This window comes from Ptychodera flava, chromosome 22, assembly GCF_041260155.1.
Source record: "Ptychodera flava strain L36383 chromosome 22, AS_Pfla_20210202, whole genome shotgun sequence".
NCBI classification, from domain to species: Eukaryota; Metazoa; Hemichordata; class Enteropneusta; family Ptychoderidae; genus Ptychodera; species Ptychodera flava.
In genome coordinates this window covers 20,000,963-20,027,955 of record NC_091949.1, presented here as the reverse complement: position 1 = coordinate 20,027,955, position 26,993 = coordinate 20,000,963, and the positions used below count along the sequence as shown (strand labels likewise).

At 37.7% G+C, this 26,993-nt stretch overlaps 1 protein-coding gene across 2 annotated transcripts in view; it reads right to left on the bottom strand.

The window, feature by feature from the left end:
• Positions 1-5,032: 5,032 nt before the first annotated feature.
• Positions 5,033-26,993, bottom strand: part of LOC139122920 (neuronal acetylcholine receptor subunit alpha-10-like) — a 123,542-nt gene continuing 101,581 nt past the window's right edge. The window contains exons 4-7 of one of the 2 annotated variants that reach the window (XM_070688787.1): positions 26,047-26,091; positions 10,422-10,531; positions 7,860-8,401; positions 5,033-5,875 (exon numbers count right to left, since the gene is read on the bottom strand). In XM_070688787.1, coding sequence (XP_070544888.1) covers positions 5,256-5,875; positions 7,860-8,401; positions 10,422-10,531; positions 26,047-26,091 — 1,317 coding nt within the window. In that variant the 3' untranslated portion in view covers positions 5,033-5,255. The remainder of the gene's footprint in view (positions 5,876-7,859; positions 8,402-10,421; positions 10,532-26,046; positions 26,092-26,993) is intronic. The other variant, XM_070688788.1, reaches the window with a different exon arrangement.

Below are 26,993 nucleotides of genomic sequence, written 5' to 3'. Positions count from 1 at the left end.
TACTTATATGATGATTTTCAATTTTCAACGCAAACGCATGTCTGTCAAAGTATTTGCATAACATAGTATTCCTTGATATAATTTAGTAACGGATATACCCTCGAGTAATACCTGTAACTTATCTCAGATCAGAGTAGTTGAAATTAATTAATGCGACTGTACAGGCAAAATACGCACGAACACCCTCGCTTAGCTGCCGTGCTACCTGAATGCACTGCACTCCCACCCCTCAAAATAGCTGCCAGACACCGCGTCTTTAAAACCGGCCCGCCTTAGCGCCACGGACAGAAATTAGCCAATGTCGTGAGTTCTTGCAGTAAACGTATACACACGTGTACGCGTGTTTGAACGCTTACTCTGATTGGCCCGTGCATATTTTCACAGCGCCTCAGGCACGGTATAACTTGTAACTCATATGAAGATTTTCGAGTATGACACATTATTAGCACAAAAGCTAGTAAGATAGGGCTTCTCAAACGTAGACTAGTAAGATCATCTATGAAGTTGTCTGGAAGATACCGAGACGTGATATGAAAATTTGACACGTACTGTACCGTCCTCAAACGGTGAGAGACAACATTCCCGGTTTTAACTTACAATAAGTTTGCCTTAGGGCAAACTTGACAGGTGTGGCATGCTAGTATAGGGTACGCTTACCTATTCCGTGGTATCACCACTAAACAGTGGTTCAAGATAACCCTATTGTTATTGTCATTTTGTTTCTTGGACCTGGCAAATGATTATTTACCTAACAGTGATACTGTTTATCGGACCTATTTCTATGCCATATTAACAACACATAAGATCTTCGCAGTCGCACAAGTGTATTTACATATTTGCAGTGGTGATAGTCTGTTGACGGTTAGGCAGTGCGATTTGGGGCAGCGACCCTCGAATGACGTCAACCAATCGATACCCGGGTTGACTACGAAATGAAACCCGAAAGCATATTGGGAAAGTATACCCCTTTATTCACTTAAAGATGACGCAATATGTAAATTGCACATATAATTAAATATAAAAAGGAACACGGTATACTGTACCGACTATACTTTGCAACTGACACATAGAAAACTCGTACTGCAGCCCTAAAATTTAATGAACCGTACAATAGTAGCGCCTATTCATTTTCTTGAATACACAATGATCAGAATCGTTCAATTTAGAGCAATTGACCGTCTAGTAAAAATAACATTTTCTACATCCTGGCGATATTGAAAAGACGCGAACGTTTTCACGAGCTCAAAAGGGGTCAAAGTAATAGATGTTGACTTGTTTGAGAAAATATATTTCTATCACGACTCGAAAGTGCAGTGATATTACTTTCATTGATTAAGAATACCTATTCGAGCAGATGGTTTCGATATTTTATTATGTTTTGGGTTTCTTTCTGATTTGTTCCCTATATATTACTAAATATATCGTCTTTACATCGGTAATTCAGTTAGATTTTTAAAGTGTAAAATAAGTCTGCAAAAGGCTACCCACCTCAATATACACTAAAATCTTCTAAATAAAGCAAATGATTTATGGTTAAGTGTCTAAAATTAGAAGATTTACATTGAGACATCGGTAGCCTTCATGTACATTGAAGAATTAAGTCGCAATGCGTATACACTTTAAGGGTGCAAAGTCTAATTGATGTAGTCAACATGATGTGCTAACCAATATGTCATGACATTATTATTACATATTGGGTTACCACGAGAAGCATAATACAGTTTATATTCTCCAGATTCATATCTTACTGTTTGTACTCAGATTCCCATACAATCACCTTTACAAGAGTATTCCATCTTGAAATATCACACTTCTAGAAATATCACACAAGCATGCAGTAGTTTATTAAGGCGAGCGCACAAGCTAAATTGAGAAAACAGGACTGTCCTGAGGTGCAAATTCGTGAATGTATTTTTAGAACATGATGATGTCATTATACTGGTACGTGATTGGTTGATGAATGCGCTTAACTATGACGATTAATTAGCTGTGACTCCGCTAGGTTACGAACCAATTTTATCAACAGTCTAAATCGATAGAAAAAAAAGATCTGTAGTCAAGGTGACGATACATTTATAAATTGTCAAACAGCAAATTGAAGTAAATTTCAATCGAATAAGTCAATTATTCGCAAGGAGCAATCATACACACATCGATTTGAAAATCGTGTACTTTGCCCCATTTAATGTTCAGTGTATGAATACCAGGCAGAACCGTACAATGTGCATACGTTCGGATTTGATATTAGATCGCGATGCAAAATTACGATAACGGGATATGCAATGGAACGAGTTACACGCTATTCAGACTCAAATCAAAGGAGAAACGAGGGGAAAAGCTTTTGTTAGATATCAATTGGTGTCAGTAGAAAGAGGGAATTTACAACGCTGCAACTCCATAATTTTTTGTATATCGTCGAGCAGGCTGAACAACTATTTTTATTAGCATTTAAATATATTGAATGGTTGAGTGAGTGATTGCTCCAACTTACGGGTAAATTGTAAGTTCGCAAGAGTTCAAAGCCAAACCTAAATCCTGACTTGATGAGATGCTGTCAAACTTTTTATCTGCAGTGTCGTGTGCACATCTCGCGCTGCAACGCCATGACTCGACATACCTCAACGTCTACCAACAAAAGCTTATAATGAAACGCCTCTACTTTGCTTGACCGTGGCCTCCGAAGCTCGCTTGCTCGTATGAGAACGGTTTCGCTTTGGCGAACAAAGAAGAACATGCGATTTTAAAAATGTCATGTTTCATTTCCGTTAAAAAAAAACGGTTTCAGTAAAAAGCTTGGGTGAACTGACAACATAGCTACTCTGACATTACCATAAATTGAAATAAAAGTATGACGATATAAAACATAGGAACACGCTTTCCATATTTACATGTTCACTGCCTTAGTACCGACTAGCAATGTGGAGGGATAGTAATGACTGCAATGGCATGTTCGTATGGGGGCGTAGAAATTACGCGGGGAAGTAGAAATTGCCTTGTATAAGCCCTGTGTTTGAAATAAACAAAACAGACTTTCAATGAAACAGAAACAGACCCAAATTTATTCAGCACAAATCGTTTTGACAAAATTGTCAGTCTGTTGAAAAAAATGGCGAAGAAATTCACTTCAAGCGATATCGCTACTAACTTGCCGGCTGCAGTTAACCGGTCACGTAGCACAGAACGCTGGGATTCATAAAACGCCAAAATATGACTGAAATTCATGTGACTTGAATCTCAACAACCAACTACACATTTTATGTCTATGTTTACGTCCCGCCGGGCGAAGAAAATAGGTGGGATCTGATACAAAAATAATAGCATACAGTAATGTCTTTCAATAACGCTGTATCAACAGTACATTGATAATTCAAACTAAAACGACACCTTATAGTTAAAGAGGAAGTCAGGATAATTCGACAATCCTGTTATAGTTTAGCCATAGCCTGCGTCACACCACGGATACGTCATTTCCGGTTTGTGGTGTATATTATGCACAGTTCGATCTAACATTAGACGTGCAAATGCACTGTTTTGATATTTTAGCATATGACGTCACAGGTAGTATGCAATTGGTGGGGGAAAAGCACTTCAAAAGTTGCATACTAATAATTGTATATAAAAAATCACAACTTCAACATCAAAACTTGACACAGTCAAGTCAAACTACATCAAGTATTGTCATAATTTGGCAAAATAGCATTTGTAAGGGAAATTGGTAGGCATCTACACTTCGAGGGGGTAAGATGCCAGCGACATACACACCTTCGTTTGATCACAGACTTTGTCTGTGGTTTGATGAAGAAAAATACAAAATCGGTAATTATTCCTACAGACAGTAAAAAACTTCGAGAAAAATAACGAAAACAAAAGTAGACACATTCTAAGGATTAAAAGCTTTATACTTTTCCACGAGGGAAATAGTACACGAAGTTTCCCACGCAAATGTGAATTTGACACTTCAACTCCAATTAAAAGGCGGAGCGAGCAGCATACCAAACGCAAAGAAGATCAGTTAGACACTAAACATTTCGTATCTTAGATCACCATGGGTCAAAATACTTGTTTTTGTGTGCGTGTGCGAGCTGCCAGCTTTTAAAATGTTTGACATCAGCAAGGACAGTGAAAAATATATGCACTCTTGATTAAGAGACCATGGCCCTCAGATATCAGTATGCCCTGTCTGCAGAGGGTGTGTGATTGGAGCCGACATTGTTTTTTTCTGGAGCGCCCCTTTGTCTTGGCCTCTTTGCTAGACTCCGTGTAATCAATATTTTACTAGACACGTGGGTGACAGAAATTTGTCGACGGTTTTGATGAACTCGTCTGATCAATTATTCATCATTTTTTATTTGGCAAAGGGGAGAGAGCATATGCTTAACAAAACACGACTGGCCATGGACAACTTAAAAAATAACATGTCTCTGAGTTAATTGTCTTCCTTGTTTAATTTTTTTCGTCGGCGATTAGCTGATTGAAACGTGGAGGTACTCTGCGAGCTACCTCCATGATAGAAACGTATCTGTGAATTCAGGTTTTTTCGCATTGAAATAAGTTTTGTTGTTCAGAGGATCAATAAATGTGTCTTGTCCGGTGAGCGAACTTTCATGACAATTATATGTACAGACTTTTATAAAACTTCCGTTTTGCACAATTGCATATAGGGCAGTTTAGTTGAGATGTTACATGATCTACAAAGTTCTGTCGAACCTATTTCTGAAATTGAAATAAATATTAAAAAGTCGACTGTCCTACTTCTAACTACGAAAAGTAAGGCTGCAGCCCCACAGTACATCGGTCCATAAATTCACCTGTCAGATTTTGTGAGAATTTGATATATCGAAAAGGATACGTTTCAAAACTCTCCTGGTTATTATAAAATACACCAAATAGACTTAATTATAGGACGAAATTTGCTTTTAAAATGTGCCGAAATAAGTTTGGGCGTTATTGGACAGAGACGACGTCACGTTATTTACTTCTCTTTCGTGTCCAGAGCTCAGAGAGTGAACAACAATGTGTCTTTCTTTTTTTTGTAACAATATAATACCGTTTCTATCAATATCAATAAAAAGTATATAAACATTAAGTCAATTACTTAATCCCTTCCCCGCTAGAATTAGGGTCTAGGTCCATTGTTGTTGTTTATTTTTTGTGATGTGTTCAGTTCATATTTTTTTGGTAATGGGGACCGTGAAAGGTTATAAATTAGCAATTACGAATACTTTTTAAGTTTGTACATCATCCCGACTGGACGGTTATCCCGTAGCGCTGACAACCAAAGCTATGGTGACAGTGGAGAAGAGAATAGCAAACACAACTAACAACACTCTGTCCACAACGTGTGCGACTTCCTTCCACTCCCTCAGCGTGTGATTTCGTTTGTCCTTCGACGCCATTCTGCGGGAAAACTGTTTTACGTGGGTCAAAATTTCGTTTATGTCCCTTTCTGACTGGGTGGAGAGTACCAGAAGCTTTGGGCTGTTCTTCTCTTTACTTTGTTCCTTCTGCTGGGGTTCATCGCCCCTTGTCCGGACACGCTTGTAGTAGAAGCGATTGTTGTCCATGTAGAAACAGCGTTTTGGCACTCTCTCGTGGTGCGAGTTGCCCATAACGGTCTCGACCCGCCGCTTGGGGCTCTCGCTGTTGCCCAAGTCCTGTGAGATCTCGCGTAGGGTTGCGAGTGAAATGTCACAGTTTTCTTCGTGTTTTGGCGCTTTTTGAATCCGAAGGATTCTGGCTAGGAATCCGAATACAAGTCTCTTGACCCACTTGGGCACCTCATGGTTGTAGCCATCTTGGAAGTGCAAGTTGAGTACCCATATTGTCAGTACACAGGACAGCGACACCAATAGAATCATGGCTGAGAAATACAAAGCTGGATAAAGAGAAAAACCGAAACAACGTTAGCAGTTTGAAATAAAATTCAGTACTATTTCAACCTGCTTACCCCGATCCACGGTAAACAGACCTATAATCGCTGTTGATAACAATGGTTTGGGCGAAACCATGGTGGTGAAGGGTGAAGAAAAAAATTGTCAGTGACATCGTTCAGCAAAGTCATCGTAGGAACATATGTGCGCGCAATAATGCGTCTTGCGCGAAATTCAGACCACGTTTGTAATTGAAGATGACAAATTTAAAACCATTTGATTTTGTTATTGTGTGAACGTAATAAAGTGGGGACTATTTATTCTCACTAATTTGCTAAACCTAACATCTACATAATCAGCGCTACTTTGTACGTGATCTTTCTTGAACTCATTATGGCTGCTAGCCTTCCACGCTTGTAATTCTGGGGACAATTAATTCTCTACTTTGTTAAAAAGTTTTTCGATTAAGGCCGCCATGCTTGAAGTGCGAGGCAATCTATTACAGTGCAAGAAGCACTCACTAAAGATGATTAATAATGTGTTTGGACTTTGCACTTGTTGTACTTGAACGACTTATAGATTACGAATTTGAGTGAGATTCGTTTTGCTTTTTTTCTGTTTGACCCGGAAAGCGAGCACACATTTATTTCAGCGCAAGCGTCATGAATTCTCGCAACGTCTTCAAAAGGATCGACGAACAGCTTGAAGAAATCTATAAAAATATGGTCTTGAAAACCGACAAAAAATTTTTCTCGAAAAGATAAGGAATAACCATTTTAATGCCTTGTTGTCAAGGATATAGCCAGGAAGCCTTTGGTAGTTCACTGCAGGTTGAATTAATAAAATGCTTGCGTGCTTCTGGAGCGCGATTTTGGAGGCGCACTTTTTTGCTTTGCCTCAAAATCACAGAAGGTGACTGAAATTTCGATAATAAAAAGATAAGAAATTTGCAAACCAATTTTCGTGCCGTTATTTTAGCCCTGGCTCTTGTTACATGTTTTGTATCCCAGAATGATATCAATGCTGATCATATATCACATATATTATTTATGACACGGTCAAATTCCCGGATGTATGGCGACAATTCCTCGGGCTCCACTGGGGCATCTGCCGCCAGCATGGCAACCTACATGGTGAAGTAACGCAGAAAATAAATGTCATATGTGCTCAAATCTGTCAACTCCCAGCTCTTGCTGTAGCTTGGTAATCTCACTCTCGCTCACACACAAACAAGCCTGGGTATACCTGTCACCTTGTTGCGGTACACGGAGAGATTTCCTTACCTTTATAGGCAATGGAAAGTGATAAAGTGTAATTAGACACCAACCCTGTCTTCGACGACAAGGAGGAAGATATAACAAGTGATTAATGCATAGTAACCCATTCTCGCCAGGAGGGCGCATTAGAACCAGCAAATGGGCGAGAAGTTGCTCGCACACCTTCGGTCATTTCTTATCCAAACATCGGGAACACGGAAAAAAAATTAAAACTTCAGACTGTCAGATTGATGGGACTCTGTCGATTTCACCCGCATGCTTTTATGACAAGGGTCATCGATGGCTATATAACGGAAACGCAAGGGCAAAAAGCTCGTTCATGATATCCCACATGGCAATCAACACGTACATTATACAGAACCTGTGGCATCGTATTATTTGGAGCAGCTCACATCAAACCGAACGAGGTCATTAAGCATCAAATCAAAGCGAATACTTTCATGGTCAAATCGTCTCGCTGCTTACGTCTTATTGAAAATCGTTCAAAGGAAAATAGTCTAGGTTGATGCTGGCTACACATGATTTCCTACCCTATGGGGCATCATCAATTTACTTTCGTTTTATTTGTATAAGCGAGAGAATTTGCATCTAGCAAGACTGTTGGCAACACGTCAAAAATGCGTTCGTAAATCAATTTCTCAATTTGCCTTTTAGTGTGCATAGATTCCAAAGGCTTCGATCGAAAAAATCGAATTGTTTAGCAATGGCTTACCTATAAGAGGTACCTTGTCTGACGTAGGCGGGAGCGATTCGGCTAAAAATTGATGAAACACGATTAGGCCCAGCAGATTAGTTATTACCATGGTAACCTTTTCACCGGAATCAGGCGGCAAATAAAATCCGACAAGAGTGAGACACGCGATCAAGCAATTAGGCACCAGGAGATTGAAGACGTAAAAAAGTGGTCGCCGTCTTAAAATAATCGTAAAGGTTAAATCCGGAAAGGGTTCGATGCAACATCCGTAGTATTGGACATTCCGTTTCACCGGTGCCGAGACGAGGTCCCATTCTCCGTTGTTCATGTAGTTCCCGATGTCAGCGTTGTCTCCATCGCGACTGATCAGCTCCATCTGCCATCCGTGGTAGGCCCAGGAACCGAACTTCAGAGTGCAGTACTGTTTATCAAAGGGGAAATGCAACACCTCGACTTTGCAGGAACTTTTGAGAATGGCCGGCGCCATCCAAAACACGCCGCCGTCTGCGGAAACGATCGCCAACGTGTCCATTTTTATGTGGGCAAACTCCTCGTCCACACTGTTGAGAGAAATATGAACAACGAAAGTATACGAGTGATATAAATCGGACAATTGCAAAAGTTGTTATCTATAGACAAGTATTTTCAAGACTTATCGGGATACTGAACAACCGTAATTTACAGTGTGAGTCAAACACATCGAAAGAAACAAGAGAACTTGTTTTTTATGAAACCTGATGTTGCCCCTAATTCATATTAGACAACTGATGACTAATATCGCTGACAACCCGCAGGATATCTCATACTTCAACAGGGATTAATAATTTCCCTAGAGCTGTTGGATCAAATGGATAGAGTTGTGATTAAAGGCACACTTTGATGTTGATATTTTTAAAGTGCAAAATATGTCAATATTTAGGCCAGACGCATAAGTCGATAGTCCCTCGATTCGTCGCGTCTTCTCCCGTCCAGTTCGATATTTTTGAAATCCCGCCAAATAACCGCAGAGACATTTTATCCCGCCTCTTTCACAGCAATCATAAATTCCACGATATTTTTTTTTTGTACAACAAGCTGTGACTAGTATGAGTCCAAAGGAGACAAATTCCTACAGTGCAACAACTGTAGCATTTCAAACATGCTGTTTTACTCCAAGACTGTCGCAGTTTCCTTTAAGATAACTGCGTAAATCAATCATATATCTGTACAATGCTGCCCGGCCATATGTGACCAAAACGTGGAGTGAAAGTGCAATGCAAAAGCTAAAACATTGGCTCCCACCTTCAGGAACTTTAAGTGACCTCAAGTGTACGCTTATACCTTTTTGTGTCAGTACTTTTCTGCTTTTTTTTTACACGTTCCTTTTCTACTCAAAAAAAACTATATTACAGATCAGCTTTCTATTTGTAAACACGGTCTGCGTATGTAACATGTGCATCACAAAATTGTTGGCAATTTAATTTGAGCCTAAACTCAAAGCCGTTATTGTAGTTGTATGTACAGGAATTGTTAACAAGCTGAATACTGTGTCATTTCCAAACGCTTGACCATTCATCCCATTTTGCCCTGTGATTCGTCCAACTCTACCAAAGAAAGCAATGGATTCGGATTCATATCATGAAGTCGTAGTCCACATCCAGATATAAAGAAAACATATATCGAAAGTTGCTTTTTCTTATGTTCCAACCAAACATTTCATCAGAAGCTGTTCTCAGTTTCATTACAAAGAGAATAAATTTATTGAATACACTATGTTCATTATGTCTTTGTTTACTCAGCTTTGATTGCCATGAGATTATGGCGCATGGATCGTTAAAATTCGCTCTCTGCCCGTGTTGCTTAGACAGAATCCAAGGAACAATTCTTGTGTCAGGCTTTGCGACATAGAAAGTGCTTTGGGAGAGAGATATTCCGACTCTCACAATTTTGCATGACTTTGCTAGCACGTTGCTTGTGTGGGCCTTGTTTAAAGACCGCCGTTAGAAAAAGTGAAGTTTTCAGTCTCGTTCTCTGTGAAAACTCAAATTTAATTCTTCAAATTGAACCAACTTATGAATAGCCGCCATTTTAAATTTCAAATATCGGTAAATATCAGGTGATTTGTTTCTCTAGTATCATAATCTGCTCATTTACTGCTGAATTTTATACTTAATTTTAATTTAAAATATGATAACTTTAAGTTTCTTGGACGAATTTAAACTAAAGTGAAAACTTTCAGTTTCGAAGCTCATACGAAATTCAAGGTCAAAATGTGTGCATGCCGATACTTAAGAATATGGAATGTCGTGCATGTTGCCATTCACTAGCTACATCCAAATTCAACATCGTAATAGGGTATTGCAAAACCGAATCGGTGTTTTACTTTACCATTGCATCGTTTCTTCAAATTATAAAAGACTTTGTAAAAGAAAACTGTAAATTTACAGATGTCTTTCACCTTATGTCACTATTGACCATTAATTAAAAGCATTTCGGATACGCAAACATTAAACTAGATAATATCCTTTAACATGTGCCACTTCTCAATGTTCACAAGAAATCAAAGGGCTCGCACTCCATCTATAATAATTGATCACTTACTTATTGTACAGAACGATGTCCGGTCTCCAGACCGACTCGGCTGGCAAGCGAATTTCATTCACTCCGGCAAACTCACTCACGTTCCAAGCGAGGAATTCGTCTTTCCAGTTCTGTATAGGGATACATGTAGCGAATTACTTTGTTGTTCTGACCAAGGCTGGGATTAATAAGTGAAATCCCCCGACAAACTGGCAAGTTTCTTGCCTAAGTAATGACTGGAAATCCCTGGGTTAATATTTGCTTTCCTTTGCTTTATCCAGTATAAAAAGAGGAAACCGAGATCAGGTGTTTGCTCACTAAGTGCAAGGAATTGGCGTTTGACTTTGCACCAATGTTCTGTGACCCCATCGATTAGGATTGAGTCGCCCAGGTGACAGCAATGACGTCGTTAATAGTGAAAGCTAAAATTGCGAGAGGAAGCTTACAGTTTAATGCTTTCTTCATGCAGCTGGTGACGAAAATGCTACACAGAGTGAGAAAATCCCTAAAATGTCATGATCCAGGAAATATAGTATTTCAAGTATTTGCAGTAGGTTGCGACTCGAAATTGAAAAAAAGTTTTGCTCAAAATTCCCGTAAGGGATATTAAAACAATTCCCTTCCGAAATTAAGAATAACAATCAAGGCTCATCTTGGAAAATATTGGTACTATAGAAACAAAGTACCTAATATTTCGGACACTTGAAATTCAAAATGGCCTCCACCCCTGTGTCAACTCTATTGAGAAAAAATAAAATTAAGATTTTCACAAAAATAAGCCAGCCTGGTGACTACTTTTTTACTCTATGATCTTCGAAACAGTATCAACAAGTGGTAGAATATTAACTAAAACGTTGGAAAAGTTCCTAGAGTCCGAATATATGTTCCCGGGGCGCATTCTTCTACCTTAGGCTTCGATTTCTTTATATGAAAGTTGGCATGTGGGTTTGAATACTGGCTACAACTGTTCTATAACACAACTTTGTTTCATTTCTCCTAGAGATCAAACTTATATCACCTAAATGTTCGATAACGAACATCGGATATTGGCAAAACTTTCCAGTACCAGCTGTAGTGACAGCCCCTTAGTGTCTTGTTTAATTATCATTTTCGTCATGAAACAACTGTTAAACTCTGTGCAAAATAAATTAAAACATAAATGAAGTCGACAAGACAACCATTCTCAGGAGAATAGTGTATCATCTTAACCCTTTCACCCCCAGTTCCCTGTATACAGGTCCAACTTTACCATAGAAAACAATGGATTTGGGACAAACCATGGTTGTGAAAGGGTTAAATATAGGATCTCATCTCGGACGGCACTTGTTGTAGTCGTCTTAGATAGGATAAAGAACGAATATTAAGGCACTACCGCTTCTGTTGAATGTAAATTCTGACTCTGCCATAAAACGTCGAGGCCGCAGGACTCAGCATTCTATAATTGAACGGGATTTCATGTACAAAAAGTGACGACGCAGTCCCAACATTGTCTGTAGACTAGGTATGAATACACATTGTCTGTTGACTAGGTCTGTATATACAAGAAGAGTCAAAGTATAAAGTATTTTATCATACGGAAGAACAATTACCTGCGTTCACTTATTGCGTGTCGGCAATTCTACAGGATCAGGACTTTTTGAAACATGCATTCACTCATTGAATTGTTGATCCGATATAACATAACATTTGTGCTCAAAATTTGGACATTGAAAACGTAGTAAACCTCTAGAAAATAGAACGTATCGCAGCACTACGGCTTTTATGTAAAAAGCCCTAGAGCTCTGTGGTTGTGATGAACGGCTTCATCGAAAGATAACGCCTCCAAATGAAGTGTCGTGATAGGTCAGTATCCAAATGGTAGTCTTTTAACATGATGTATCAATGAAGTCATTAATTTTATGTCTTCCTTCTCAGTTCGCCCGGAGTTAGCAACACTCAACGATACATTCACACACGTATAATCGTTGCCCCTTTCCATCTTTTCATTTTAAGACTCTCCCATGAGTATAAGCAATTAACTTTGAAAGCATAGGCGAGTTTTAAAAATCGTAAAATCTTGCAGTACGCCCTAAATGCAATTCAGAAAATTAACGTATCAGACGAGAAGTTCTCCACTATGTGTCTATAGTTTCCGGACAATTAAGAGTAATTGTATAATGGATTGAATTAATAACAGGGTGCGTTTTACCACAATGTATGTATTTTACGTATAGGTTAGGTCACCTAAAGCCCCAAGGAGAAAAAGGAAATAAAATATTAAAAGCGATAATGCCAAATCTCGAACACCTTATCTCAAAATCCCTGAAGGAACTGGTGAATCTCTTCCTGACTGACTTAATAAGATCATCGTCATAAACGTGATGATTATCGAATGACACGGTTATCAGGGTATGATTCAAAACGCATCACTTCAAACCAAAAAGGCAAAAACCTACAGTAATGTTTGTCGGTCAACCGTGAGCTGCGAAAGCTCTCTTTCGCTTCTGAAACGGCATCATGGATTGCAAACTGTCACCCAATGACACTGCTTGGTACGTGGAAATACAGAAAGAGGAGTCACATAAAATTCAGACAATAAAATACAAATCGACAATTCACTTTTTCTCACTATCATGAAAAGTTCTTGTCAGGTCCAAGTATTATTATATAAAGGAACTCCTCAATTAATGATGATCCTAAAATTTGAAAAACAGTTTTCCTCGTGGGGAATTACAGTCTTTGATGCTAATAACAGAGCTTTATAAATAATAAAACAAATTACTTCAAGTACAAAGTAATGATATCTGTTGCTCAACTTTCATGCATCCTGCAATCCTCAGACAAACTAAAAAGCGACTGTCAAGCCAGAAATGTCATCTACGTGGCCTAAGTTTCAACGGGAGTTAATAATGAGGTTTACATGTGCCTCACTGATAACACCTGCAAGACACGCCTCGCCAATCGCATGCAATCCTTCCGTAACAGAAAGTATGAGAATAGAACTGAACTATCAAAGTTTGTTTGGTCTCTTAAGGACAAGGACCAGGTCTTTTACGTGTCATGGTTAATTATTAACAGCGTATCGAGTTACTCTAACATAAGCACGCGATGTAATCTTTGTATATCAGAAAAGCTACACATTATCAATGCCGATAAATCTAGAGTGTTAAACAAATGCTCTGAGTTGGTTTCAAAATGTCACCACCAAAACAAACTCAAATTTCAACACCATCTAAGACACAGTATAACGGTATGCCCCAAACATGTCAGTGATGGCGAAGAATTGTAAAGGCCTAGAAAAATTTATTTCCGGCTGAGGATGCATGAAACTTAGGTAACAGATATTATTACGTTATACTTGTAGTAATATATATATATATATATATATATATATATATATATATATATATATATATATATATATATATATATATATATATATATATATATATATATGATACCTCAGTGTGTATAAATAATATCTCAGTAGTGCATATATGATATACACATATATGATATGATATATCATATATATACTTACTTAGATGTCGTATATAACATTATTATACATATAATCATACATATATATATATATATATATATATATATATATATATATATATATATATATTGTATATACATTTTATAGTTGAATTTACTCATTGACTTGAAATTTATTGAATGTTGAGGTGACCTTTAGCCCGACATTTTATTTCAATGAAACTTAATTTTGAGATTCACTGCTATGTACAAGGGTATTAATCATTTATATTGGTTTCAGGGGACGCAATCTCGGGAAAAGGTAAAAACCAAGCAATCATATCAACAACGCACGCCTAATTAATTCATGACATCATGCCATATTTTGCCGAAATTCGTTCGTTATACCTGTGAACTAATCACTCAGATGCATTCCAGCAATCTTAATTAGCAACACCAATATGTGAAGCTCATTAGAAAGCAATCAAAAGATCTAAAGTTAATGTAGAACGCGCCTCGGGGACAGATAGTCGGACTCTCAAATTTCAACAATTCTTTTCTGATCTACCATATGTGGGGGCTCGTTTTAAAGCTATTGGAGAAAGAAAACTTTCACTGGTTTAGTGTTTTGAATAAATTTAATACAGGAATGGCGGCCGTTTTGAATTTCAAATATCGCAAAATGTGGGTAATTTGTTTCGCTAGTTCCAAACTTTGCACGGTGACCCCCGACTTTTATTGTTGATTTGGTAAGAAAACGGTTGAAAGTTTTCTTAAGTATTTCACTTTTGAGGCGCATACTGCCTTAATCTAAATAAGTCACAATCTCCACAGTCTCAACACCTTTCGAATCTTCATAGAGGAAAAGACATCGTCTACTTTTTGTTCAGAGTGTCGTATACGGTAAGATGGTTTCACATTTCAGTCACGTTTACCTGTTGTGTTCTGTCTGACATATTTTTACATTGTGTCGCGAGCCATTACCATTTATTATTTCATAATCGCCTTATTAATGCAAAAGCCGTGTATCTGTTTCCCATTTTCTAATTCCTGTTTTTGCTTTATGTAATCAAAAGGGATTCTCCACGGGAAATGGATTCGACCGGGCCTTCCAATGTTGCAGAGGAAATAAGATGGCTGTGTCTCGAAGAATTAACGACACAAAAATATAAAAAGCTCAGATAGATCTCACAGAAACTTAGAGATGTCAAAATTTATTTTAAAGCACTCTTACACTTTGCAATGAAATTGTGATGAATTTGCTGCTTATATACACGGTTTGCATATCTTTGTGTCATGTTTATTATCATAAGACATTATAATTACCCATGCAAAATCTAATTGTCCACGGAATATAATACGTGATACAGAATAATTTCTGCTTGTTTTCATGTATTCTATACCTTGCGGAATGATCATGGGAAGTTCTCTACTGCACCATCAATAAGAGTATTCAATTATTAGTACTCAAACTGGAGATAGTTTGCATGGACATCACGACACAAGATGCGAATTGAATACGCCCTCCCTCGTGTTTAAGGAGGAAAACGTGCCATTTACCTATTAGCTTATTTTGTCGTGAATATGTGCATCCTTGTACAATGTACTTGTACCCACCTTGAAAGGAATTAGCTGAGATATATTTGAGTGAGTGAAAGATTCAATCACATAGATACATGTGACCAAATTTGATCATTTTTCAAAAGAAATTGACGTAAATAATTATGTGATGGTATATTGCCCTTATAAGAACTTGAGATGAACTTGTTGATATATGTTGCTATATGAGCAAAAATAGCAATATTTGATCATATCATCAGTAATATGGATGTGCAAAATTTAAACTGAAATGTAAGCGAAATCAACCGATACAGTGATCGTGCATCAGGCAAAAATTTTAAAAATTATGGCTGCGTGGTGTTCATATTTGACTGCACGAAAAATTAATTTGCTATGCATACATGTACTCGTTCAAATTTGAATCAAATCGACAAAAGCCTGAACGCCTAATTTACTACTCAAATAAAAAACAGCCACCTGGCTGCCAAATTTGGTCATAACTAAAGTTTTAAAAAAAAGTTGAAATGAATGCAAAATAATGACAAGAAGAAGGCCGCAAGGCAGTCATATTCTATCCTTTTCAAACAGAAGTTAAGCTGTATATTATCTAGCATGACGCCCATGTACTTACTATATGAACGCAATTGTTTACATACAGGTACGCAATTGCCTCACAATTACAAAAACTAACAAATGACCAAACGGTGGCTATTTTAAAGGGCATCATCAACAAGTTCAGGAGAACTTTTATCGGATTTGAACCCGAAACAACCATTACCTATTATTTTACAAAGACGTTCCTGTTAAAAAACTATTAGGTTACATCCATACCATACTGCAAAACAAAGTGGCATGCTCATGTCATTCATGGTACTTCTGACAGCATTGGATGAAATCGGTTCAGAAGTCTTAGGATCATAGTTTCGGACATAAAGAAAAATCTTTAAAAATTGCGAACTGATTGCATACTTGGTAATTTCTTGAGGAGACATGTGGAATTGTAGCCCTCTACAGGTAGCCCTGGACACCAAATTCATTTTCTCAAACGACCCCAATTCTGTACTTGTGATGTTCATCCCGTTGTCAAGACTACTTTCACCTTTAATAACTACACATTCATCAAAGCCACATACACTAAACTATGATAACTTCTAGCCATTACCATCTCGGTATCAGATTCCATTTTAGCCAAAATCAGCCTTCATTGAGATATTTAACCAACAAACAGACATACACCCACGCACATCATGGCAACGGTACAATGTTAGCCCGGTGCTTAAACATGGGACTTGAAAAAGCGTAAAAACCGTTTAAAGTGAACTGAGAATTAGCTTTTGCAGAATACTTCTATAACTCTCCTTAATGTAGCCATCACCATAGCTAATACCCATAAAAATATACATTTTCTTCCTTGTACAGCTGCTTTCTAATTTTCAGGTGATTGTCACGTATGGTTTGACCGATGTCGACGACAGCAATACTATCTGAACACACAAACTCAAGAGAGGCAAGTAGCTCATCTTAAATCGTACAAATTGAATTCTTGACACATTGACTTGTCGAATACAGCAAGATTAAAATCATCAAAAATAGTTGCCATAGATCCAATCATAAATGGCATTGAAAAGTGCTTCAACATGGATGGCAGTACGATTCATGAGAAGAAGACAAACGTGAACAAAAAGATTTTTATGATGTGTTCTGACAAAGTCTCTTGGCTGTCTTCTTAACGTATACCTACAGTGTGCCAGGCATAATTGAATTAGGAATTTCCAACACATTCGAGAGTTATATCGCTTTACAAACGTAACGGCCGATAGCTACGATTCAAAAAATTACATCGCACGATTTTTGTCAAATATGCTTTATATATTTGATTATCAACGAGCTAGACGCTTCCCTTGAGTATTACAGATGATGAAGAGACATGTCATATCGTAGCAGCGATTGGTTATTCATCATCAAAACAGAAATCAAAACAGATTGCCGCTTTAGAGCGCCAACTAGGTAGTGAAGGAAAATGGTGTCAACGTACTAACCTCATATTTCTTTCCTCACCATACCTTAGGGAGAGTTCTTTATTATAGCCAGGGGTGGGCCGCAAAAATAATAGAAACTCCCACTCACTCAAAACATCTTGATGACTTCCTAGTAGATGATAAAAAGTGGATGACCCTCCCCTGAGTCTCACCATCACTAGAGGAAATTTTCATATTTCAAATTTTGATCTTTGTTTAAAAGATACGGCAACTCTAATATTTGAAAGGTTTTCAATGTTTTTCTTCCATGTATAACCTACAGTTTCTTGCTCAATTTCCCATAACATTTTGAAATACCTGATATTGTCAATGAAACTTGTCCGTGCGTCGTGTACATTGTTCTTATTGAAGCTAGAATTCAAGTATGGACCTGAATTTGATCATCAACACTAACAACGGACGCAGATATAAAGTCAATGGCGGTAAGCTGAGCACTGGGTATATCAATACGCTATTAAAAGTACACCTTCAAAGTGTTGTATTATGGGCTCATTTATCAACGAGCCTATATGTTAAATATTTATTATGAGACTGTTGATATTGAAACTTCAAATTTTATATTTTTGTAAATGTATCTGAAATAGGTCATACTTTAAGACACCCACCGTGGAGCAAAAATAATTTGAGTCAAATGTCAAATGTTTGCACAATATTTTGACCCATATACAGGTGTACGCTAAGCAATGTCCCATATGTAAATATTTCCCACTGTTTAATTCGAAAGCTGTAAATAATGAAACTTGAAATGAAATTAGTGTATTAAATGTAATATCTTAACTAAACCTTACTTTGAATAAGTTCAAACCATGGAGTAAAAATAATTTGTGTGAAATATCACATGTTTTTCTGACATTGGGCCCCATTGTATAAGGTGTAGGCTAAGCCTTGTCTTATTGGTCAACGCTTCCCAAATGTTTTTTTTGAAAGCTATTGAAATTGAAACTTCGTATGAATGTAGTGCATTAATGTGTTATCCTAAATAGATACTTGTTTGATACAGGTCAGTCATGGAGCAAAAATAACTTGAGTCAATTGAAGCATAGCTCCTGATATATGGGCTCTTATGCATCAGGTATAGGCTTGGCTATGCCTTATAGCTTGCACCTACTTTAGCCACAGCGTGCAGGGATCCTGCCATTCCCATCCTGCAGACAAAACGTGTTTTCTGACAAGCCTGTATAGACTTGCCAAAAAGAGAAGTTAATGAGACTTCAGAGCATTAAAACACATGGAGAATCACCTGTATTTCCTAGAATGTTTTAGACATTGAAAGAATACATATACTACACACAGGGTGGAAAGTTTTGAAAATCAAGTAACCCCCGGCCTTTTTACTGTTTGAAATAGCATGACCTCGCTTCGCATTTTTACAATTTCAGATGGCCACCCTCTGAATTCCCCTGACCATAATTACTGAACACTCCCTTACTTTACCCTCGTTAACATACAAAATAAAAGGGAAAGACAAATATCAAAATGCTGAGAAGACATTAAATTTGACAGCAACCATCAAAAATTGTAAGTCTTCGAAGGTACGACATTTTACCTTACATTATACCGTACTTATCATTTCCCCAGGTTTACGTACAGCGAGGTGTTTGCCACTATTTCCTGATCTGAATTCAGTAATTTTATTTGTAAATGATAGGAGATAATCTGTGAAACTCTATTTTCATAACGCGGTCAATATTCAATATACAATAAAATCCAACATGTCAATTGTTCAGCAAATAAAGTTTTAATAGCTTACTATTCACATTCTCGCTCAAGTCCCGTTTTATTGATTTTACCTACGAGCGGTTTGTACTGTTATCTTTCATATTGCCGGAAATTTTTGTGAGGCTATGATTATTTATTACGTTCAAATTTGATGTGCTTTTATTCGGAGCGATGCTTAATTGGCCTTTATTCTACTTTTCCATACAGTCAGTAAACTTGCTCGGTTTTAATGCTAAAAGCTAAATTTCTCCGAAAGGAATTACAAGCTTCATCGATGCGTGTTGTATAATATTACTTTTATATCCAATGATTGTCGTCCGTATATTTGCCGACATTTTTTTTCTGCTGCACTGTATAAACCCGACTGATTTCAAAATCCCAGGTATGTAAGTGTGAAACGTTATCATAATTGCAGCAAATGTTTGTGTGGTCTCTCGTACTTTGACTCTTCTACGATTGAAATACAAAGTCTTTCAAGGTTTCACCATTTTCTTAAGAACAGCATTGAAGCGGCACCATATTGCAATAACAAAATCATACACAATTTATCAAGCTTTGTTGATACTGAAAATTTTGTCTGAAAGGATACATTGTGACAAAACTACCTTTTCAAAATATTTGTTGCGTGAAGTTTAAATGTTTGAAATCATCTAAAATATCTTAATGCCATTATTGCTTCTTGTTCGCTCAATTATATCCCAATATTCGCACTACGGTAATGAAGTTAGCGATCGCTTCCAGAACACCTAGCTTGTTAGCTCTTGCCCACACAGTCTGGGCAGATGAATAATTTATGAATATAATAGCAATTATTCATCGTGTGAACGAACGAACCGAAGGATTTCCACCTTAACGAAACAGGATTGACATCTTTCAAGGGTTATTCTTGATAACAGTATAATCAGAATAAGGGAAGGTGTGAAAATCAATAGAAAGTTATTTTTCCAATGTATCGCCTTTCACTCTCTTTCAAGAATAGTGACGCGTTTACAAATTTCCAATGAAATTAGTATAATAATAGCTATATTCGTCCTGCATTTTGTCGATATTTGCTGTGTCTGAATCCGAACACCTTAAGTTAAAGGTACGCAGTCACCTGTAATCTTAATATGCCCATACATAGTCATAGGGGCGTTCCTTGGTATTCAAAATGCCCATGTGAGGGCGCAGTTTTTAAAAAGCAGCCACCCGCTTAAAATCTGTGATTGGATAGATTTTCTCTTTCAATGGTAACCGTGGCAAAATTTTAACAGGTGACAGTATACATTTAATACGCTATAACTCGATAGGTGTGCAGTCATTATATTTGACCATGTTATCTTGAGGCTAATTACCATAGTCTGCCAACACTGTTACGATTTAGGGAACCCTGCAAGATCTCTCATAAACGCTCTGAAATTCTGACCAATTTGCAAGGGCCATGAAGTTAACGGGAAGGAAAGACATCGCTTGTGTAAACCAGGTACAAGGCAGTACTTGGTCGAGAAAATTAAACTCTGAAGGCAAAGATGTACCAGCGAAAATGAAAGCTGCTAATAGGGCGAGTCGTTCACCACTTTACCTCTAGTACCGTTGGGAAATTTAAACTCATGATAGTACATTACTTGCTCATGTGGTAATGTGTTCCCTGTACTATGAGCTCCCTCTTCGAACGTATTAAAGTTTAACAATGACGAATCTAATATAGGTACACAAGCTACTCTGAGTTCATCCTATTTAATCAAATTTGTTAAAATAACGGTCTACAGTTTGCAATGAGCCACGAATTAACTCATACTTTTCTGTAAGTCCTTTTTAATCAAGTGCATTGAAGGTATTAGAAAGGGTTCATTTTAATGCAATTATGGAAAGACAACAGTTAATATAAAAATTCAACAGAGTAAACTAAACTTCATGGAATATTTGTGTCCTTTCATTTTAAAGAAATACGTAACAAACTCAAACCCAAATGCATAAGGATAGAAAAAAGTCGGGATTGGAGTTAAACAGGTATCTTTTCAAAATTACAATTTCAGTAAACATAACCTATCGACATAGACGTCAGATGCGCTGCACGGTTTTTTGCCAGTATTGTTCAGTCATACGACATGTCTTGTTAGTCCGTGATATTTCAAAGGCGATAGGATCAATGTGCCATTTACTGAAATGCTGTACAATATATATCTAACCCTTTACAGTTTACTGTTCCCCTGTGAATTAATGTTTGCGTTTTGTGTTCGCTAACAATTTGTCTGTTTCTATACATACCGGAGAATGCGAAGGAAATTATTTCGACTGTGACGATTGCTCTAATGGCACATGCCCCCCGACATGGTTGACCGCAAGATTCACTTTCACACATGCATAGCTTATTTGAGGTTTCTTTCATGTCATCGAACACGTCAGTCAAACTACACACATTTCCTTGCCGACCTCGTCATTTTGCGTTACTGGGCAGGAATAACAGAGTTGCAACTTTGTCCATCTCCTGCGCGATGCTATACGCTTTCAACAGAAAGGAGTGCAATAACAGCAGGGATAATAAACGTAATTTGGCATTGATTTGATTGAATGATACACTATCTTGTAAGCTAGGGATATAATTGTAATATCCAGGTAGATATGGCATATCTCGTAAATTAAAGTAATATCCAAAGCGCGATAACATTACCCTTGCACCTCTAGATCGACAACATCATGATGTTTTACGAGCAGATATCATTTTTCGCAACTGGCACAAAATCCCCTTGAGACCGAAACCCGCGCTAACCCTGTTGAAATTTACAACTACCTTTAGAGACATGCGAATATATAAAAGGTACCAAGAAAGAGGTCTCGACCTGATGAATGTATAAATGACTACAATCTTATTGCTAAGGGCTAGCAATCTTGTCATCATAGTGCAGTGAGTAATGTCGGCATCCTTTCTTAAAATCACTTTGGCTGTCTCTTTTCAAGTTAGTCTCATCTCCAGTTGCTTTGATGATATCAGAACCAAGAAAATGATCTAAAATTATTCTCTAGAAATGTCTAATAATTTCCCCCATCCTCTTAGGGAAATATGACTGACATGCCTGACCGAAGTTTAGAACCTTAGTCGCAATATCTTTACTTGCTCAAATCTATGAACTCAAACAAAAGATCGACAAAATAAAAATGCATGTAATGGTATGATTATTCTTTGATGACGGAAATTCAATCACTTAATCAACCTATTCAGGTGAAGTCAAAATCAGGGTGCGAGGAAAATCGCTTGCAAATGCATTGGTTTTACGCAGACTATCACTTTCAGGCCAGCCAAGTACAATAGTCTATGTTTATCTATATATTTGTAGGATAAATCTGTGAAAACATGGCTATATATGTTTTAGGTGTTTTCAAATGGTGAAGCCTTTCATAACACATTATATCGGAAAATTTGCTTTGTTGGTGATCACCATATTCGCCTGATATCGAAAAATGAACCGAGGGGAACCGAGAGACAAGATCGTATCACTCAGTGCTCGCTTCTTTGCGTAATCGTGCCATTATTGCATTTTGTCATAGACCCTTGAGTTTTCCTCTAGGGTTTTGATTTCGTCAACTAGCGAATCAGTTACAATGAACAATAAATATAGCTTCCTTCAAACCCAGAGACTCTCGCTTTGAGGAAACATTTATGTAGTAATAGGAATTCAGTCTTTTTGTATTTTGAGTAAGTATAAGGTCAGGAATTTCATTACCACGGTAACACAGATATACAACGCCGATATGCCGTGGACAGAAAAACTTTGATGGAGTGCCTTATCAGTGGGTGGTTAATCGCTGCTGGATGACACATAAAAGGAATATCAAGTTGAAACAAATCTAATCTAAATTTAAAACACCTGAGCTTGTAGGCAATGCTGACATCACCTCGATGAAAATTATCATTAGACGTTGTTGAGTGTCTTGAAGCCATCAAATGACACTGAGCTGCTGATAACTTACGGAGATTTGAGATGACTGTAATTTAAAGCTATTGAGTTGGTGCTTTAATGTTGATGCTCACATACGTCACTTCACTGATAGTTGGACATCCTGTCCATAAGAACTCGTAATGTGTCGTGTTTGTAGCCAGCTTGAAACATGTTATAGCTTCGGTAATAGCAATACTACTGGTGAATGTAACCACAGATTTATTATTTGATGGTTATAACAATATGTGTGAACGGAAGAACATCGGCTATTCATAATTGTACTCGCAAAGAGAATAGGACAAGATGGCGTCTGCAGTATAAATGGCGCTATGACAAATGAATATTCCCGTTATACTTTGCTCACTTTTGACGTCATTTCCACTGAACAAAACCTGTCAGCACACAAATGTTTAACCTCCCTTCCGTGAGACTCGAGGGCAATGAAGCTAAGCCGGTCCCCAGCGAGGTTGATTGAATACGAAAATGATGCCCGGGGCACAATCAAATTTTTTAAATATATTTAATCACTCGACAAGACAGTCAATCACCTCACAAGAGCAAGAAAAGTCCACCTCCCGTCATGCCATAAAGTGTACCATTAGCTTGATTAATAATGCTCGGCGAGGGAAAGATTTTAAGAAGCCAGGATGCTGAGGGTATCTCTTCCGACCCTTGCTGAGACACAGACGGCCCCTACGCTTCATAATGAATTGCACATACAAAATGGCAATCAGGTGAATGGCTGATGTTATCACCTTGCTGTCACGGTACATACAGATAGACAGACTATCAGACAGACAGACAGACAGACAGACAGACAATCAGACAGAAAGACAGACAGACAGACAGACAGACAGACAGATAGACAGATAACTAGAGTAGGAGACATAGACAAAGTAAAAGCCTCGCTTTCTCACACTTACACTTTCCCTATACTTTTGAAATAAATTGATTCACACCTTTTGATGGACTGAAATTTAAATCGAATAGATCTTATGTACTTAACATTTCGTCTAAACAACATTCCCCGCGGGCTATGGGCTTGCGAGTGTTGAGTCACTGTCATGGAGTCTAGCCTCTCGGAAGAGAGCTTTCATTAGAGCATAGTTTCATTTTAAAATATTCAAAACGAACATTATCCTTTCTGGAATTGACGACTTAACAATCTCAGTGTTGTTTCCGTCGTTTGTGCTCAAGCATTAAGCAGAAATAAAATAAAGGCAGCGTCGTTACTTTGAATCAGACAGAGACCGGAACTTTTGGCAGGATGATGGACGGGAACACGTGACGAGATTTAGAGGGAGATAATCCGATATGCAACTTGGTCCTAGTGTTGTGTTCCGTTTTCACGATTTTCGACATGTGGGTGCATTCTCCGCTAAATTGTATGCGTTCATTATGAAAGCGAGATGGCAAACAGCCAGAGAAATCCTACGCATGCGCAGGAAAATCTGGCGTATCTGTTGTGTTTGTCAATTCGCATTGACTGTATATACTTCCTAAGATTAAATACAAACTTCTGATGTTATCTTTCAAAGCAATTAACAACAAGACCCCTGGGTATATTCGTGACCTGACCGACCCTTTCGTGCCATTTTGCACCGTGGTTTTAAAAAAGAAACTTTTTTAGATTGTAAAGCAACAAACACTTGGGCTATCAACGCCAAGCCATCAACATTAGCTATGAGACTTAATTTAGCAATGTCAGATCATGGATTACTGTTAAACCTTCGTAGAGAAGCTCAAAACAGATATATTCACCAAAGCAAACAGTGACATCACAATGGTTATAATGACTAAGGATACGTTCGTAAATGCAAAAGAACATAGCGTCTCTCTTTGTTTTTAAAATGCAGTTTGCTTTTCTTCTCGATCGGATTCGAATTCACAACGTACAGCAGTCACCTAGCGAATTCTTAAGACACAAAAGTCAAAACCGCTCTGGCAAATCCTCAATAACCGAGTTAAGTGGTTACAATTTTCTGACCGCGACCCCTCAACACGCTTCAGAGTTCTTGCACATGCACATGCACACTCGCTATCGTACATAGCACACAGACTTCATTAAAGTGATGTCTAAACTGGGCTTCAGATGGCCTCGGGGATAATTATGTCCATAAGCAGAACTATCAAGCCAGTGTAGAAAATTCAGTTATGTCTCAGCTGAATTTGAACTCATAAGGTACGGCACCTAGTCACCTAGCGAAAACATCACAGTCAAAACATGTATTCGTATCGAACATAAGCTGTACTGCTTTCTGAACCGGGATCTCAGCAAATTACATTGTGCTCAATTTATACCAACGAATATTTTCCATTTATAATGGCACAATATAATTTGATTTGCATATTCGAACAATTCTCATTTATACACTTTGGATAAATGAGTACAGTTATTGAGGAAACTGAACGTCAAGATAGAAGCGCCTTTGGGACAGATATTTGGACTCTCAGACTTTTCCAATTCTTTTCTGATCTACCACTTGTTGGGGCTTATTTTGAAGCCCTTGGAGTCACCGTCTTAGTTTCTTGAAAATCGAAAACTTCATTTTTCTCCGTAGAGTTAACACACGGATGGCGGCCATTTTGAATTTTAAATATCGGTAAATCTTGGGTCATTTGTTTCTGTAGTACCAAAATTTGCGAGGTAACCCCCGATTTTTATTCTTGATTTTGAAAGAGAATGGTTGAGTCTTTGATGAAAGTTTAAGCAAAAGTTTAAGTCTTTTACTTTCGGGGCGCATAGTACCTTAAGTGCCGCCAATATTTGGCGCATAATTATTACATTACTAAGTGACGAAGATCATTCTTTTGCACGTAGTCTGCGTATCTGACAAAGGGAATAGCGAAACCTTGGATATGGTATTCGAAATTTAAAAACTTGAACTATATTTTTACCTTAAGAAATGAAAATTGTGAGGAAGAAAACAGAAGTCGGTATAGTATACTCACCTGTCGTAGCCACACATTTATTGTAATCCTCTGGTTCCGTTCATCCTTTTGAGACAAACAATAAAATACATATGAATCGGTTTAGAATATTAGTACATTCAATAACAACGCCCTCCACATGTACATCTGTGCACGATCCCTCCGGACTAGAAACGCCGATTGTTTAAGGTATGAATCACCAAACTGCATGGAAAGCGTTTTATTTGGATTGGTCTCAGAATTTATCACCGCCTTTTCTCATCATTGAGAAGTGAAAAACTTTGATTTAAATGATGATTCATAATATTCAAATATGTACTTAGGTTCCATTGAATGTGCATAGTCGAAAACATCAGCTTAAAACGGAGACAATTTTGTACACTCGTTTCCAGTGGTTCGTTTTACATCGTTTGTATGGAGGTTACAGTGCGGTAATTTTTTCAATCCTTAAATTTGTTACATGTAAGTGCAGTGCACTCAAAACTTGAAAGAAATCAAACTTCGAAGTCTGTTGAGGGTAAAATGGCCTCCAGTTTTGCAATATGATCTTATACCAACTGATTGAAAAACGTTAAAGCGTTGTTATTCAAGGGACAAAAATGACATGTAAATAACATACACAACATCAGCTGAATTATTGTTAATCCACATCAAGCTATATCACAAAGAAACCAGCTGCGTTTCCAGACCGGTGATGGGGGTACTGTGATCGGCGTAAATGTATCGTAAAGTCTAAAATTGAGCTGCCCGAAGGAAGATCTTAGGCATTCTTCTTAAGTAAGATCACCCTCTTCCAGTAGTTGATGCAGACTTTAAAATGTCTCCACTTTACTGTTTACCGATGCTCAATTGTCCCTAGTGACCTGATTACTAGTATCATGTGTCAGTATTCACCTGAAGCCTACTCGTTCACACTTTGAATGTGTACAGGCAAGAATCCCCGATAGAAACACGGTTGCTTATTAGCG